This window comes from Gymnogyps californianus, chromosome 15, assembly GCF_018139145.2.
Source record: "Gymnogyps californianus isolate 813 chromosome 15, ASM1813914v2, whole genome shotgun sequence".
NCBI classification, from domain to species: Eukaryota; Metazoa; Chordata; class Aves; order Accipitriformes; family Cathartidae; genus Gymnogyps; species Gymnogyps californianus.
The window spans coordinates 3,650,385-3,665,978 of record NC_059485.1 but is presented as its reverse complement, the minus strand read 5'-3'; the positions used below and the strand labels follow the sequence as shown (position 1 = coordinate 3,665,978).

The 15,594-nt window shown below is 56.6% G+C and overlaps 2 protein-coding genes across 3 annotated transcripts; one reads left to right on the top strand and one right to left on the bottom strand.

Moving 5' to 3' along the window:
- The first annotated feature begins 389 nt into the window (after positions 1–389).
- MED9 (mediator complex subunit 9) lies at positions 390–5,085 on the top strand. The gene is made up of 3 exons (XM_050906175.1): positions 390–545; positions 781–1,055; positions 4,658–5,085. The coding sequence occupies exons 1-3, from the start codon at positions 390–392 to the stop codon at positions 4,872–4,874; spliced, it is 648 nt and encodes a 215-aa protein (XP_050762132.1). The 3' UTR covers positions 4,875–5,085.
- Positions 5,086–7,551: 2,466 nt separating this feature from the next.
- Positions 7,552–9,374, bottom strand: RASD1 (ras related dexamethasone induced 1). 2 transcript variants are annotated; one of them, XM_050906032.1, is made up of 2 exons: positions 9,040–9,374; positions 7,552–8,753 (listed from the first exon to the last, which is right to left on the bottom strand). In XM_050906032.1, exons 1-2 carry the CDS (start codon positions 9,323–9,325, stop codon positions 8,203–8,205), a joined length of 837 nt encoding a protein of 278 aa, XP_050761989.1. In that variant the 5' UTR covers positions 9,326–9,374; the 3' UTR covers positions 7,552–8,202. The 2 variants fall into 2 exon arrangements, with proteins under 2 accessions (XP_050761989.1, XP_050761990.1); XM_050906033.1 differs by having other exon boundaries at positions 8,328–8,682.
- Positions 9,375–15,594: the final 6,220 nt, after the last annotated feature.

Below are 15,594 nucleotides of genomic sequence, written 5' to 3'. Positions count from 1 at the left end.
TTAAAGCCAAACTGAGCACACCAACTGATGAAAAACCACGGCAGAAAGCTGGGATCTAAGAGAGACAGCAAAACCCTGCTTTGGTTACTGATTTAACACAGAATAATGCAGTTTTTCCCCTAAGATTTGGCTCGAAAGGGAGGGATGCACGCAGGCTTGGGATGCCGATCTCAGCACACCGAGGGGCTGGGAGACACCTCCAGGCCAGCACGGGATGGTTCCTGGGACCCCTTCTCCTTGGCCTGCCCTCGGAGTGCGGGACCCCGTGCTCTGTCTTTTCTCCGACCTCCCACCTCCTGCGTGAAGCTCAGTCCTGTGCAGGGCAATGCACCAGCGGGGTCCACGGGGCTTCGGTGGGAGGGGGGGGATTGCTGGGAGGTCGCGGGGGCATGGCCCAAGCTCAGGCCCAGACCCAGGCCTGGTCCCGGCCCCAGCTCAGGCCCAGGCCCAGCCCCAACCCCAGCTCAGACCCGGACCTGGCTCAGGCTCAGGCCCTGGCGCAGGCCCAGGCCCAAGCTCAAGCTCAGGCCCAAGCTCAGAGAAAGGCCCAGCCCAGACCCCGGTGCACGCCCAGGCCCAAGCTCAGAGAAAGGCCCAGTCCAGGCCCCGGCGCAGGCCCAGGCCCAAGCTCAAGCTCAGGCCCAAGCTCAGAGACAGGCCCAGCCCAGACCCCGGTGCACGCCCAGGCCCAAGCTCAGGGAAAGGCCCAGCCCAGACCCTGCTGCAGGCCCAGGCCCAGGCCCAAGCTCAGGGAAAGGCCCAGCCCAGACCCTGCTGCAGGCCCAGGCCCAGGCCCAAGCTCGGGGAAGGCCCAGCCCAGGCCCCGGCGCAGGCGGCTGGCGCGGCGAGGCGGGGCGGCCGAGCTCCGCCCCGCTCCGTCACTGCGCGGCGCCGCGGCCGCCGGCCGGGGTCCGCCATGGCCTCGGGGGCACCGCCGCCCGCGCCGCCGAGGAGCCGCCGCCGCCCGAGCCGCCCGCCGAGCAGAAGCCGCCGCCGCCGCCGCCCGCGCAGGAGGAGTTCTCCTTCCTGCCGCTCGTCCACGACATCATCAAATGGTAACGGCGGCCACGGCCACCGGCCGCACCGCGGGGCGCCGGCACCGGGCCTCCCCCCGCCCCGCCGGGATCGGGCCCCCCCGCCCCCGCCGGGCACCTCATCACTGCTCCAGGCACCCCCCTCTAATGAGGCTGTCAGACCCCCAGCGTCCTCGGGGTGCCCTGGGTGGGGAGCAGCGCTATGGGGTCCCCCCTCGAATGATGGTCTCCCAGCCCAGGCATCCTCGGGATGTGCCCTGGACTAGGAGCAGGGCAATGGGGTTCCCCCTTTAATGATGCTGTCTCACCCCCAACATCCTCAGGGATGCTCTGGACAGGGAGCAGGGCAATAGGATCCCCCTCTAGTGATGTTCTCCAGCCCCCAACATCCCCAGGGTGCCCTGGATGGGGAGCAGGACAATGGGGTCCCCCCTCGAATGATGCTTTCCCACGGCCGGCATCCTCAGGCATGCCCTGAATGGGGAGCAGGGCTATGGGATCCCACCTTTAACAATGCTTTCCCACCCTCAGCATCCTCAGGGTGCCCCAGACAGGGAGTGGGGCAATGGGATCCCCCTCTAATGATGTTCTCCAGCCCCCAGCATCCCTGGGGTGCCCCGGATGGGTAGCAGGGCAATGAGGTCACCTGTCTAGTGATGCTCTCCAACCTCCCAGCATCTCCTCTGCCCTTTTTCTCCCAGCTGGAGTTCCTGGGAAGAGTGTCAGAGGGAGCTGGCACAGCCCCAAGCGCATCTCTGCTCTGAGTCATGCCAGTACCTGGTTGATGTTTGGGTCACCCGGGTGGTGCAGGTGCTCCCATGGCCCAGGTACACTGCCCCACCATTAACACCCAGGAGTAGGAGTGTTGTACCTGTGCTGGGTTATTGCTCCAGATAACTGTACTGTTTGGCTGATAACAGCCTGAGAAAGTACAGGCAGTGCTGGGGCAGGAATGCAACCCATTTCTGGGGAGTTGTAAAAAGGAGGATGGCTTCTGCAGTGGTATGGGTTAAATTGTTCTCTTCCCAGTTCAGGATAAGTACTGTAGGTGTAAAAGGTACTTGTACAGGGCTGCTGAGAACTGCGATGTTTCTGGCCCAGGATGACCCCTTCAGAGATACTTGTCTGAGGTCCCGGTAAGGGCATGGCTCTGCATGAAAATCCATCCAGGCCAGCTCCGTGCTCTCACCCGGGCACACTGCAGGGTGTGGCAGAGGGCATGGGAAGTATGAATTCCCTTGTTACTGGTTGTGAGCCTGGCTGTCCTTTCCCTGTGCGCTTATTTAGGAGCTGAGGCTGGTTGTGTCCTGCTCATGTTTCACTTGTATCGAGCACGTCTGAAAGGTGAGAGAGGTTCACCCTTAATGGCTCTGCAGCCTGAGCCATGGCAAGGAAAGACTGAATGCCCCCTGACACACCGGTCCAGATACAGAACGGGCGTGAGAACGCAAACCCTCTGATTTCCCTCAGTCTCCCTGTTATGCTGAGGGTGGGCAATTGCCCCCGACCTCGATTCTGCCTGATCTGTCCAGACCACCGAAGTGAGGCTAAGCCCATTGCCAGGTGCATGCGTGTACATAAGCAAAGTGGGCAGTAGCCATGGGCCGAGACCTCCCAGATTCCTGTATGTCACTGAGCAGGTCATGGTGACCCACACATGACAGTCCCTAGGATATCTTGTGCCCTGTCCCACTGAGCCACCCACTCCCGCTACCCAGCTACCTCCGTCACCTTCTAACACGGCATTTCCTGGGGGGCTTGAGCAGACGTAGGTACGCCGCACGGTGCTGCAGACAGGTAGGACCACAGAGGCAAGCGGTGGGATGTGTTGCCTCATGTCTCTGACAGATGGCAAACGTATTATCCTATCTGCCGCTAGTCGCAGAGCCCAGCCCTGCTGTTTTGACGCTGACTCAGCCGTGAAGACACATCTCCAAGGTGACTCTGTGCTCGGGAGCAAGGATCTATCGCATAAATTTGCTTACGCTCAAGGACACGTGCTCTTTCCTGTTGTTTGGGTCTGGAGAAAGTTTTCCCAAGCAGGGCTTGCTGATATTTTCAGCCTTGTGCAGTCAGATGGCATTGCCGCTGAGGTCCCAGCGCGTGGCTCCTCCAATGGTGGGTTGTGCTGGCGTAATGAAGAACACTGTGCCATAAGGCAGGTCTTATGCGCAGTCCGTCAGCACAGGCTGTGGGTGGACGTTGCGTTGAATCCTGTGTTACTGCAGGCAGCTGCAGTCTCTTTCCGCACCTCCTCACCCCTGCCTGTCCATGCCTTCAAAGAAGGAGTTGCTTCAGTGGCTTGATCCAGCAGGAAAACCACCCATCAGGAAAGAAAAAACCAAACCCAAACTTGAAATAATTATTCCTTTGGATCAATGAATCGGACAGGCAGCTGTCAGTTCTCTATGAGTGGGGAAGGGAACAAGACTCGGGGAGACCCGGAGCAGGGAGGACGTCCCTCTCAAAGCCAGCCTGCAGCTATGGTGGATTAAAGGCAGCGTCAACCCATCCTTCCCCAGACGTGCCATGGGGTTGTGTGTGTGCCTGTATTTTTCCACTGCCGACCTGACCGTGAATGCCTGCATAATGGGGATAAATTATAGTACCAGCTGCAGTTTTATTTAGAAGGGAGTAATGAATATTTTGTTTCGACAGGCTTTTGAAACGAATGGCGACCATCTGGTTAAAAGTTTTGCTCTCAGTCATGTCACGATTCCCCAAAGTTATAATCGAGCACCTCTCTGCCCTGGTCATGCTGAGCAGATTTATTTTTAGGTCTGGCTATTGAATGGGCTCCAGTTTTCAAAGACCATTAGAATCCCGCTCTTGTTATTAACAGGCACCCTGGAAGCGAGGACTCGCTTTTGCCTGGAATCAGTAAAACTTCTCGCTGTTGCTAACAAAGCTGCAGCAGATACTAACGAGGGTTTGAGGGCAGACGCTGCCTCAGACAACGCTGGTCCTTGACAAGCACAGAGCTGGCTGCAGAACCAATTGTGCTGCTCTTAAAAAAAAATAAAAAAATAAGCTGTTGCTTCTCTTTTATTAGGTATATATCCCCAGAGGGTCGTTTTAAAGCTCCAGAGTACCGTTTTCTCTGCCATTGGATACTCTCTTATACTTTGGGGAACAGTTTCTATTTTCTGCTGTCAAGCTGCTTGACTGCATTGATTTTTTGTATTGCAGCAGCAACAGGTCACGGGTGAGACTGAGATCTTTTTTTCCAGGTGCCTACACACAACATACGTAGGTAATCTTACCTTCCCCAGAGAGAGATACGGGAGTTCAAACAGAGGGAGAATTTAGCCTGCTCCATGGTAATGTTTTAAAGCTGCAGACCAGCTCCTAACCCAATCGATGTGTCCTGAGGTAACTGGATTGTGTGCTGGAAATTAGCAGGAACCCAGTTTGCCCCAGAGGCTACCCAGTCTGTATATCTATCTGTGTCCATTTTATAGGGATAGGTGAATTAGGCGTGTGTAGTTAGATAGCAAGAGCAAAAGTTTCCCACTGAATTCCAGTTTAAGCTCTGGTTGCACTGGAAATGAGAGTCACCCCAGCAGGTTGTTCACTTTCTAATAGGAGAATTGAACAATGTCTCCGTTTTCTCTCCTCTGCAGCATGGACAAGGACAGCCAGGATGTTCACCAGGTGCTGAATGAGCTCAAGAACAAATTCCAGGAGATGAGGAAGCTGATCAGCTCCATGCCCGGCATCGGTGTGAGCCCAGAGCAGCAGCAGCAGCAGCTGCAGAACCTGCGGGAGCAGGTCCGGACCAAAAATGAACTGCTGCAGAAGTACAAGAGCCTTTGCATGTTTGAAATCCCCAAAGAGTAGGAAGGGCACAGCTCCGCTCTCCGGGTCTGAGATACCTCCTCTTCTGGCTGAACGGGAGAGAAAAAGGTGGCAGAAGTTTACTTTTCTTTCTTTTATGCTTGTTTGGTGACGTTGCTCTGAAGTTGTGTCTGTGTGGATCGCAGGCGTGTGACACTGAACCAGAACACTGTGTGCTTCACCTATGATGATTACAGCGGTACATTCACTTTGATCTGCTGTAGGACTGTGCATTTATATATGCATCTGTTCTGTTTTCTCTCGGGGTGGGGTGGGTTGGTTTTTTTTACATTCAAGCAAACAAGAGACATTATGTTTTCTCCTCGCTAAGGGTCAAAGTACCTGCTGGTTAACCTCAGCAAGAAAAAGGGGGCATTTTCTGCAATGTTTTTCACTTAAAAGTGGCCAAACGTCAAAAAGGAGCATAAGAGGGAAGCGTGAGCTGTTTGGCTCTGCTCCTGGAAAGGGTCTCTGGGGCACTTTCCAGCCTCTAAGAATCTCCCAGTGTCGAAAGAGGAATGATTGCTTTCAATTACTTCTGTATTTCTCTCTCTCTCTCTCTTTTTTTTAAACAAGTGATGGTTGTGTCTGAGATGAGTCAAGTAAAGATTTAGAAATTCCAAACTGCCCCTCTTGTGTATTCACTGAGTGGATGTGGGCTGAGCAAGGGCAGGACTTTGGCAGCGCAGAGGACGTGCGTGGCCTGGGCCCGGCTCCTGTGTCTTTACACGGCTTTTTTGGAAGCAGAGTGACTTGGGAGAGCAAAGCAGAGCCTGCCAGGGGGGTGGATTTCGGTAGGCTTTGGGTGCGTAAATCTCCGTGGGCGAGTGCAGCTTGTAGGCAGTACGTTGGGCATCTTGCTCTTAAAGCAGAGGAAGGGCATAAATGACAAGAGCTTTTAGTTATTCCGTGTGTGACAGAAGTCAGGCTCAACAGGACGGGTCAGTTCCACATCCAAAGTGCTCCAGGGGCTTCCCGCAAACACAAGCGTTTGAGCGGCTTGAACATTTGCCAGCGGCTGATGGAAAGCTCTTGAACGTTGTATCGCATTCAGCCGGATCCCAGGGCTCCCTGCCCTCTCTCCTCCTGCTCCTAGCTGTTGTGGTGGCTGATGACAACCTGGTAAGCAGCACCGCATCTTGCCGACTAACAAAGATGTGACGGGACCTTGAATCTCACGGTTCTCTGAATTACGCTGAAAGATGGTGCAGGTCAGTAGTGGAAGAGGTGAAATACCAGCTAGTGAAATACAATATCCATTGAGAACTGGCATCCAAGGGCAGGTAGCACTTGTGCCTTCAAAAGAAGAAAAGCAAGGTCTGTTTGGGTAGGATTTTCCTTTCCTGAACCAAGAGGTAAGTAATTCTGCTCATTGGGAGGTGGGATGGTTGCAACTCACCTGTAGCATAGAGATTACTCTTTCCCCGCTGGAATACTTTACTAATACTTTCTTTGGGAAGGTGCCAGTGTGTAAACTCTGAGTAAAGCAGAACACCAAGATAAACAAAGCACAATGTACACTGTTTTTATTACTGAAATTACCTTTCTGCCAGCCGTTGCCTGGCCCAGCTCAATAAATTCTTGTGTCTCATGCCTGGATGGTGGTTTCTCTTTTTTTGCCAGTTGGTGTTCCTGTGAAATCAGGGCATATGCGGAGCTGGAAGAAACAACGTGTTTCCAAAGAAATGTCTGGCACTTAGCACAGGAACAAGTTAACTCTGTCAACTTGAATCCAAGTTTCAAACGAAACTGAAGCGGTTTGGTTCGCAGTCTCACTCACCCACCTTAGTTTTGTGGCTTCAATAGAATTTTTTTGCCATTAATATGTATTAAACGTAGATTTGTTCTGCCGCTTGGGGGGGGAACGGAGGCTGAAAATGAACTGAAACAGAAGCTGGAGGCAGGGAGAGCTCTTCTTTGAAGAGCTTTCCCCTTTCCCTTTCACTTCTAGCAATGGTTACTGCAACTTGTTACGAGGAAGAGATTACAAACCATCAGATGCAAAGGTGACCTTTCGAGCAAAGTACTTCCTTTACTCATGTTGCAAAATAAAAACAATATCCCGGATGGGGCACAAATGAATCACTCTCTGTTGACATCATTAACGTGTGCTTAGTTAATCGGGAAAAAGCATGGAACACAATCGGCTCTTTATAACGAAGTGATGTCAGTTCGCTCGGTTTCTGCAGTGAATGACATGCCAATGCCCGGCGTGTCATGGGGCTGGCAGGATCGTCACTTGGCGTTAGTGAAGTGAGGAAAGAGTCCTGGCTCGGTGACCCGTTTGAGTAACTAACTCTCTGCGTGGCCCCTCGTTACCCCGTGTGGCAAGAAATCGGCTGCTTGCAGAGATGGAAACCTTTGCACTGGGAGTCGGAGAAAATGGGGTAATAAAGGGATTGAGTCGAGAGGCCATTTTTGGCACCTCGGAGCTGGGCTCAGGTCTCAGTTTAACAGGATTTGGTTTTTGCTACGGGGCAGGGCAAGGAAGCAAAGGCAAACCCACAGGTGTCGTTTTAAAAAGATTTTATTAATTTGTAGAAAAAATAAAACATCAAGTTTCACCCACGGTAGAAACACTTGAGGATATTTTGTTCATGTCAATGACAAACAATACCTACATAAAGTGCCTATTATTTTCTTATTTAAAAAACCCTTCCCACTCCCCCCACCCTCCCCAAATCTTGCAAATCAGACAAGACAAATGTAAACAAGAGTCAGTTTTTTGGTCCATCAGGGCTGTAACTCTGCAATGTCTTTGCAACAGCTTCGGAGTGTCTTCTGCACACGTTTTGCGGACACAGACGAACACACGACAGAGCCAGAGTCTGTGCACAGCTTCTCAAGTTTAAAAAAAAAAAAACAACAAAACACCAACAAAAAACCGACCCCAAAGCCTCAAGCAGGCGCTGGCAGGCCTCTGCCCTCCCTCCTGAAGGCAGTGCCCGAGGCTGGGTGGTTTGGGAGGGAAAGAAACGCCAAGGTCCGTGCCCTCCACGCTCATCCTCCCACCTGGCCGCCCGGCAGCTCACCCTTTCCCTGTCTCTGCCCGGAGGAGCCTGGTCCCAGCGACACCCCCCTCCTGCCCTCCAAAGCCTCCCCCTTCGCATCCCTCGCTCCCAAAATGCACCCCCAGGGGGAGGGAGCCGATGAAAGCGATCCCTCGGGAGGAGGGAGGCTGGGGAAGAGGCGACCCCCTCTCTGTCCAGCTGGGCGCCTGCCCACCCTCCTGCCTGCCCAAAGTCAATTTGGAAACGAGCATCTTTCCCCCCTCCCTTCTTTCCTTTCTTCCTCCCTTCCTTCCTTCCCGTCACGGGGCGAGCGGGGGCTCCTAGCTGATCACGCAGCGGTCCTTCTCCTTGCCGTGCCCGCCGCCGATGGCTTTCTCCCGGATGTACATGAGGTCGCTGTGGACGCTGGGCCGCCGGGCGAAGGGGGCTACGATGCCGTACGCCTCCTCCGTGCTGCCCCGGCCCCCCTCTTTCAGCAGCTTTTTGCCTTTCAGTGCCTTCTTATGCAGGATGTCGCAGTACTGGACCGAGACCTTGCGGTGCAGGTCGGGGCTCATCTCGCTGGGCAGCTTGGCCATGGCGAAGAGCGCCTGGAACATCTGGTCCAGGCTGCTGTTCTTCTTGGCCGAGATCTCGAAGTAGGCGCATTTTTTGGGGTCCCCTCCCACCAGCTGCTCGATCTCTCGGGGTTGCACCTCCCGGTAAAAGTCCCGGTCGCCTTTGTTGCCGCAGATGACCAGGGGCACCTCTATGTTCTCCTTGGTTTTGTTCTTCAGGCACGACTTGGTCTCCAGGATTTGCTGCTTCAGGCGCTGCACCTCCTCAAAGGAGTCCCGGTTGTCCAGGCTGAACACGAGGATGAACACGTCTCCTGGGGACAAAGAGGGAACGTGAGATGGTTGCAGGGACGGGGACACACGGAGACCCGCTGCCTAAGCCATAGAGAGACTTGGGGAGGGAAGGACCAGGCAGCACCCGGGTCCTGCATCCTCCCATCTACCCTGTGCAGGGAGCAAAGTTGCCCACCCCATGCCCACATAAAAATCCCACCTCCTTCCTCCCGGGACTGGAGAAACATCCCCAAACTGGGCAAGAACACCTGAAATCTGGCAAGGGACCCCCCCTCCCCTTCCTCCTGGCGCTCCCCAGCCAAGTACCTGTGAGGATGGAGAGGCGGCGCATGGCTGGGAAGGGGTGGTTGCCCGACGTGTCCAGGATGTCGAGCTGGTAGACCTCGCCGCGGATGCTGTAGAACTTGCGGTGGAAGTCCTCGATGGTGGGCGTGTATTGCTCCTCGAAGCGGCCGGTGAGGAAGCGCGAGACGATGGCCGTCTTGCCCACCTTGGAGGAGCCCAGGATGACCATGCGGTAGCAGTTCTTGGCGGGGATGCTCAGCTCGGCCTCGCTGGGACACATCTTCTTGATCATTGCTGCCAGTTTCATTGAAGCCGGCGAAAGTGCAGCTTGTGCCGAGAGGAAGAAGGAGGAGGAGGAGGAGGAAGGCGATGTCAGCCCGGCTGCTCAGCCCCTCTCCCCTCGCAGGAAAGGCCGGTGTGAGCTCTGCACGGCCGCCGCCGCCGCGTTATATGGAGGCGGCAGCGACCGCCCCTCGGCGCGTCACGGCCCGGGGCGGCGGCGGCTGAGTCAGTGCACGGCTCCGCGCCCGGCCCGCTCCCCCGCCGCCTCCCGCCGCAGCCCCGGCCGGGCTCCCGGTGACTGCACAGCCTGGTCCCTTTTGCAGCCCGGTTCGCATTCCCGGTGCTGCGCAACCCGGTCCCGTTTGCAGCCCAGTTGGGGCTCCCGGTGCTTGGCAGCACGATCCCGTTTGCAGCCCGGTTCGCACTCCTGGTTCTGCACAGCCCGACCCCGTTCAGCAGCCCGGTCCGGGCTCCCGGTCCCGTTTGCAAGCCGACCCTTTTGCAGCTCAGCCCGGGGACCCGGTGCTTTGTATATCTGTCCCGTTCGCAGCCCGGTGCGGGCTCCCGGCGCCCTGCAGCCGGCTCGGGGCTCCCGGGGCTCCGCACCGCCCTGCAGGAGGGGTCGCCCCGAGCGGGACCCCTTTGCCGGCCGCGCTGCCCGGGCGCAGGGACCCGGGGCGGGGGGGGGGGGGATGCCGGGGGTTGCCAGGCGTGCTTTCGCTCCGTTTTACACTTGCTCTCGGTGCAGAAGCGGGTGTGCGGGCACCTGCCCCGCAGAAAGACCAGAGAAAAGCCCCTGGACGGAGGGGTGCTCCTGTAAGCGGGGCAGGGGACGGGAGCAGAGAGAAATCTCCGTCCCACCGGGCACCGCAGCCCGGGCTGGAGGCTGCGCGGTGCCCCCTTGCAGGGGGGGGGGCTTTGCATCCCTGTTTTCCCCTTAAATCCAGCCCCGACCCAGCCCAGCCCCAGCCCCAGCCCGGCCCCAGGGCGCCGAGCGCGGTGCCGCTGCAGCGCCGACTCCCCCGCTAGGGGGCAGGCGAGGGCACGGCCGGCAGCGCGGGCAGCGCGGGCAGCGCGGGCAGCGCGGGCAGCGCGGGCAGCGCGGGCAGGGCACCAGCAGGACTGCCCCGGGCACGGCTGGGCAAGCTCGGCCTGGGGGGCATGAGCCGCAGCCCAGGGCCCCGCAGCCCCTGTAGGGCTGGGGAAGAGGGTGTGGGGGGGGAGTGCTGCCCGGAGGAGGAGGAAGGATGCTGGCAGGGATGCAGGCGCAGTGCAGGCAGCAGGGTTGCTGCCGGGTGGGCAGGGTGCATGGTGCTGCTTCACAGCGGGGGCCTGAGCTTGTCGGGTGCTGAGTTGCTGGGTCTTGCTGAATGCAAGGGCTAGCCCAGCGCAGCCCCGCCAGGCCCCGGACACAGCAGGGCTTCAGCGCGCTTGACTGAACCAGCATCTTCCTGAGCACTAGTCCTCAGGGGGAACAGGAGTGTTGCTGCGCTGAGGGATCTCTGTGCCATCAATGAATGAGAGACGAGGCCCAGGAAAAGCCAAGCTCCTCTTTCACATCAGGCTGATGAGAAAGTCAGAATTAGAAACACTTGTGAGGATCTATTAGGAAAAAAACTTAGCGAAAGGTGATCCTTAAATAAGGTTCAGGATAGCAGAAACCTCGCCTACAACACCGAGAGGTACCTCAGCGACAGCTAGAACACACAAATCTGTGGAGCACGGTGCATTTCATCAGCACCGCTTGGGAAATGGATGCTGCTGCGCTTTTCATCTCCCCCGAGCGTGGTCTTACACTTGGACATTAATTTAAACACTGTCCGAAGGTTTACGGAGGAATTGCGGTCATCTGCGGGGTGGGAGGGAGCAGCAGTTTAAACAGCCCCTTGCAGCCCCATCCCTGCCTGCAGGGAAACATCCTGCCCGGCAGCAAAGGCACAGGGACACCTTGGGGAGAGAAAGTGGGACAGTTTCCCATGTTTATTGATCTGTGTGCAAGACAGCGAAGAGGTTTAATAGCCGATTACAGAGCACAAACGTATCACCCCAAAATAACAAGAAGATCATTTAATTGAACCGCTTGATGGAAAACAACAGGGGGAATAGGAAGTGCCAACCTCTGGGGGGACAGACAAATTGAGTATCTTGATTTGGTTGGACTAGATGACCTTTAAAGGTTCCTTCCAACCCAAACTAATCTATGATTCTAAGATTCTAAGTTGGCATTTATTTTTAACCATACAACTATTAATAGTGCCAGGAATGGGTAAAAATAGCCTGCTCGAAGCCTACTCTGAGGTTAACGGGCTTCAGCAATAGAAAATCCATTTGCTCCCTCCAAAAGGCTCTTTGGCGACAGCAAAGGCAGAGCACACCGCGAGGCAGATGTCCCACCAGGATCCCATGGGCTCGGCTCAGGGGTGCAGAGTGTGACCAGAGCCACCCTGCCAGGGACCCCCCGGGAGCAAGGACAGGGATCCCCGGTGGGTGGAGGAGAGCTGATGGCTGCAGGAGCTGCAGGGGAGAGGACGTGGGTGCTGCCGGCGCTACCCCAGAGCCCAGCTCCTCGCAGAGTCACGCAGAGCCTAAGGAAAGGAGCATTACGAGGCATTAGGCTGAGTCCCCCAAGATCATCTAGAAACTCCTCTCCTGATGGAAGCAGAGCACATTTGTCGGGAGCCGGCTGCCAGCGATTGATGATAAAAGATCCACCTCGCTGCGAGGCAAAGCCTTCCCACGGTTATGACTCTGTTAAAAATCACCACCTATTTCTGAGCTGACTGCAAATAGCCCGAGTCTTAAGCAGAGGCAGGTAAAATAGCATTTCCCCCCACGGCTGCTATACCGCCTGCGCAGAGTTTGACCCTGCCATTTGTGGGGTGTTTTGCTCCTCGCCCGGTTTTGGAGGATACAGGCTCTTTCATGCAGCTGCTCAGTATAGCAAGAGCCGTAGGCAGGCTGCTGTGCACGAAACCCAGCGACCACAGACACCTTTAATGGAATCGAACATCTTCAGCACAGATCAATCCCCGGTTTCTTGCTATTTCTCTCCCTATTTGCACTCTCCCGGGTTTACCAGCCACCTGCCAACGAACAAAACCCGCCCGGCAGCCACGAGCAAGCGGCTGAGGAAAGGAAATTCCATGAAAGTCACACAAACATCCCGGCGACAGAACATGCGGCTCCCCAGGGTCCGGCTTGGACAAACTGTGCAAGCAGCAAAATAGAGCTTGCAGCAGCACCAGCCTCTGCAAAAATGTAGGAAGCAAAATGTACCAGGAGGCAGGAGCGTGCATCGCGCTGCCTGGCCCAGGGACAGGCGAGCGGGGGGATACTCGGAAAAGAACAATTACATCAGAACATGACTTTGATTTCTGAGTGTGCTGCAGGGCCAGGAAGTATCGTCACCCTGGGGTCAAGCCGGCCTCGGTTCCCGGCTGGGTCTTACGGGTTCAAGCAGTGAAAAAGCCAAGACTGGAACAGCCGTTTGTGCCTTTCCCACCCTGGCACATGCAGACCCCGCGGCCTCTCCTGAGCCACGGAGAGGAGCACATCCGACATGAGCTCCTTATCATTGCCGTTAAGATGCTTCACGTCCTACCAAGGGCTTGTCCCCTGTGCAGCAGCACACGGCGTTCCCTGGCTCCGGACCGGGGCTTTGCGAGTACGCCCATGGAGCCAAGCCCGCTCCCCAGCCTGGCTTTCCTGGCTCCTCGATTCCTGCTTTTCCCCCCCAGGACAGGGACCTGTTCTTCACACAGGGACCCTCTCCCTGTTTGGCGTACAGCACCCCGGCATGCTGCTCGTTAGCCCGCTCACAAATAACCAGCGTGGGCTGTGCATTTCCCAGCGGCTGCTGGCGAACAGCGGGGTCTTGTGGGACCCCAAATCCTGCCCTGGCTGCTCCCCTGGGATGGGAGAAGGAGCGAGGGGCCGGAGGAAGAGGGGAGCAGCTGGGTAGGGAAGGAAAGGGAGGCTTTAGCTATAGCTCTTGCTTGTCCCCCTGGGGAAAAGCATCTGATTAAATCAAGATGCAGCATCCAGGGTTGCTATTCATTCCCTATATTATTAGCTTGTCTCATTTTATTAAATCTCCTTTAAGGCTTTTCAAAAGAAGCACGTAATTCACAACATATAATTTTTCCCAGATGAGATATGATGCAGAAGTGGGCTGCTCTGTCGCTGGGGACCAGGAGGGTGGGTTTATTTGTTTCCTTCCCCCACCCCCTACTTCTTGAGCAACACTTTTCATGTCTCTTGATTCCTTTTAGCTTTTGGGATTTGATTAACAGAGAAAATGAAAGCCTGAGACGTGTCTCAAATCCCCAATTCCTTGAGTCATCCAGGCAAGGGGTGGTGAGAGCTCCCTTGGAGACACCATCCCTGTGCCCGGCGCAATGCAGCTCCCGGAGCAGGCTCGTGCCGTGGTCTCCGGACTTTCTGCATCTGCTCCCCTTCTCCCCCCTTTGGTGTGTGCTTGCTGCGATAAACTTGCCAAAACCCCACGGCAGGGGCTGAACGCCCGTATCGCAGTGTGAAGCTGAGGAAGCGGCGTGCTCCGGCGGATCGCTCGGTGCTGCTGCTTTCCTTACCGGCAGCGCAAACACACGTTGGATGGCTGAGCATATGGCGAGAGCCGGGGTTTCGGTGGCACCACTCTGCAGGGGGCTTGGCTTCACTGCCCAGCTGTCCTAGGCATGGTGCCCCGCTCTTCTGCCGTGGAAACATCTCCCCTCCAAGCGCACCGAGGTGACATTAACTCATTGTTGATAACCATACAGCACAGCTGGGTCAAGAGCTCCGTACAGAGCAGAACTGGGGGTCCCCAGCCAGGGGGACCCTAGGAAGCCTCTGCTCCCGGTTTCCATCCCATCTCATGCCATCCTCTTGCTCGTGGTTCGCTCAGAGGCAGCAGCATCCCGCCAGCATCTGGCATGGACAAAGGTGTTTGCGTGTCCTGGACGTGTCCCCAAACTCCAGCACCTTCTGCTCCCTTCCAAAGAGCGGCAGCCTCCCTGGGATTAGAGAGAAATGTCACCTGCAACCGGAGATGAGCAGCGACTGGGCTTGGAATATAGGGCACAGGGGAGAGGGAGGCTCCGTGACCCCAGCGGACGCGTTGCTACAGATTTCGGGAGGGTTCCCATGGAAATAGCGATGGCTGCCGGGGTTATAGGACAAAAATAAAAGCCCAAGAGAAGGCAGGGAGCCAGCCAGGCAGCGATGGGCTGGAGCTGGCAGAGGGATGCGCAGCCGGTGCTGAGGGCTCGGAGCCTGGAGGTGTTTCGTGTCTAGGTGCCGCATCTGCCCCCGCTGCTTCGGCTGTGGGGTCCGGAGGGGGCTGAGGCCAGCGCAGGGTTTGAGGCTGCGGGTGGAGGTGTTGGGGTTGGGGGGGTTGAGCTGGGCGAGGGCTGAGCCCCGCTCGGTGCCAGTGCCCAAATCGAGGACCCTCGAGGCTCCCACAAATGCTCAGCCCTGGTGCAGCAGCAGCAAAGCAGAACTGCAGGCAGAGCCTGGCCCCGACATCTCCTTCCCGGGGGGCTCTGGCTGCTCTGCCTCCCTCCTGCGACCTTGATTCAGAAAGGAGCTGCGCTCGGTAAGCAGTTCCCCTCCGACGAAAACACAATATGGAAAAAGCAGCACATTCCTACGATTTTTTTTTTTTGAAATAAGATCCAAGGAGGATGTGGCACAGCGTGGCCAGCTCACTGGGCTGTCCCGGGGCGGCTTTTTAGTGTGCAAATTAAAGAAAACAGCCTCGTAACCTGTCCTCTGGCACATGGTGGGAGCTCTGTGCGTAAAGGCCCCCCGGGTGGAGGGCGGAGGTGGGCTGGGGTGGGTTGGACGGCGTCTCTGTGCTGTCCCTGGCAGGGCTGATGCGGAGGGCAGGGGGAACGGTGGGCACGGAGTGCTGCTGCTCTCCCGGCACTGCGGGTCATTTTGAAGCATCCCCTGAGCACCCACGAGACGGGGGCTGCCTGCATCCGCAGACCCCAGAGCAGGAGCCCGCCAGCGGTGCCCATGCGGCTCAAACCCGGCTCGTGCCGAGGTGGGATGGATCCTGGTCCTGCCCCAGGCGTTCATTCAGGCTCCAGCACTGGTGGTTTCCCGCCTGGAAATAGCTTCCCACCAGGGCGTTCTTCCCATTGCATTTCTTTGTGACCATTTAAAGCCCAGACTGGTTTCCCTACGCAGGGGGGATAGAGGAGACTGGTTTATTCTCCTGTAAAGATAACTGCTGTTGTGTCCCCCATCTGCCTTCTCTGGATTAAGGGCTCCCCGATAAAGCAGTCG